Genomic DNA, 947 nt, shown 5'->3' on the forward strand with positions numbered 1-947 from the left:
GCGGCGGCGGCGGTGGCGGTGGCGGCGGTGACGGCGGCGGCGAAGAAGAAGAACGTATAGAGAGATAGGATCAGGCTGCTACATCCTGCGGGATCGCAACGGGCCCGGGCAGGGCCGGCCCTGCCGCAGTATCTAATCTGGCCACTTTCGGAGCCGCGGGTAGCCGTGTTTTGGCCGGGGATCGTGTTAAGGGGATTTACATTCATTTCGATCCTAATAACCCGATCCCTCGGATCCCGATTTGGAACACGATATCCGTCCTCTCTCGTATACGTATACCTTGCCCTCTCTCTCTCTCTCTCTCTCTCTCTCTCTCTCTCTCTCTCCTCCCCCCTCTCGTCTCTAGTTTACGTCTCTTCTAGACTCCTTCTAGGTGTAACCTGCTCAATTTGTCGGACGTATCTGCCTGCCGTGCAACATGCATCGTTCTCACGATAATCGACCGTTTCCTACTGGCACTATTCTTGCCCGAGAGAAGTGCATGTATATATGTATGGTAGAAGGTTTATCGCCAGGCGGTCCTCAAGCGTCTCCTATAAATTTCTGCGCGTCGCGCCATGGATATGTATGCGTGTATATATGACTGTACGTATGGAATTCGAAAAAGCTGCGAGAATGATTTCAAGAGGCTACCTCGAAATGATCTTCAGCCAGGGAAACGGTACCGAAGAGCGAGCGAAAAAAAAAGAATATTTTCAAATCATCCTATACTACAGGCATGCAGGGATGTTTGCTTGGATGTAGCAAGACGCTTAGATCAATGTTAAATGATCCTTTAATGTGATATATGTTTCTCCTTCATATTTCATATTATAGAGATGCCGAGCGTGTGGAATCAACCGCTGCGTGTCGTCCGGGTATACGCCGTAGGTTCGTTTCTCCAAAAATTTCCATTTTCGAGCGCGAGCCGTGAAAATGCATACGAGATCACGTTTTTTTGCACTCTG

The 947-nt window shown here is 49.6% G+C and overlaps 1 protein-coding gene across 9 annotated transcripts in view; it reads left to right on the forward strand.

Moving 5' to 3' along the window:
* The window catches only part of LOC105458502 (calcium/calmodulin-dependent 3',5'-cyclic nucleotide phosphodiesterase 1A-like), an 86,184-nt gene that overhangs the window by 77,946 nt on the left and 7,291 nt on the right, over positions 1-947 (forward strand). For 2 of the 9 annotated variants that reach the window (XM_011703850.1, XM_011703856.1), the window contains one exon: positions 817-870. The exons of the other annotated variants lie outside the window; for them this stretch is intronic. In XM_011703850.1, the coding sequence (XP_011702152.1) occupies positions 817-870 (54 nt within the window). The remainder of the gene's footprint in view (positions 1-816; positions 871-947) is intronic. 9 annotated transcript variants of the gene reach the window in all.

The sequence above is a fragment of the Wasmannia auropunctata genome, unplaced genomic scaffold, assembly GCF_000956235.1.
Source record: "Wasmannia auropunctata unplaced genomic scaffold, wasmannia.A_1.0 LD334508.1, whole genome shotgun sequence".
NCBI classification, from domain to species: domain Eukaryota; kingdom Metazoa; phylum Arthropoda; class Insecta; order Hymenoptera; family Formicidae; genus Wasmannia; species Wasmannia auropunctata.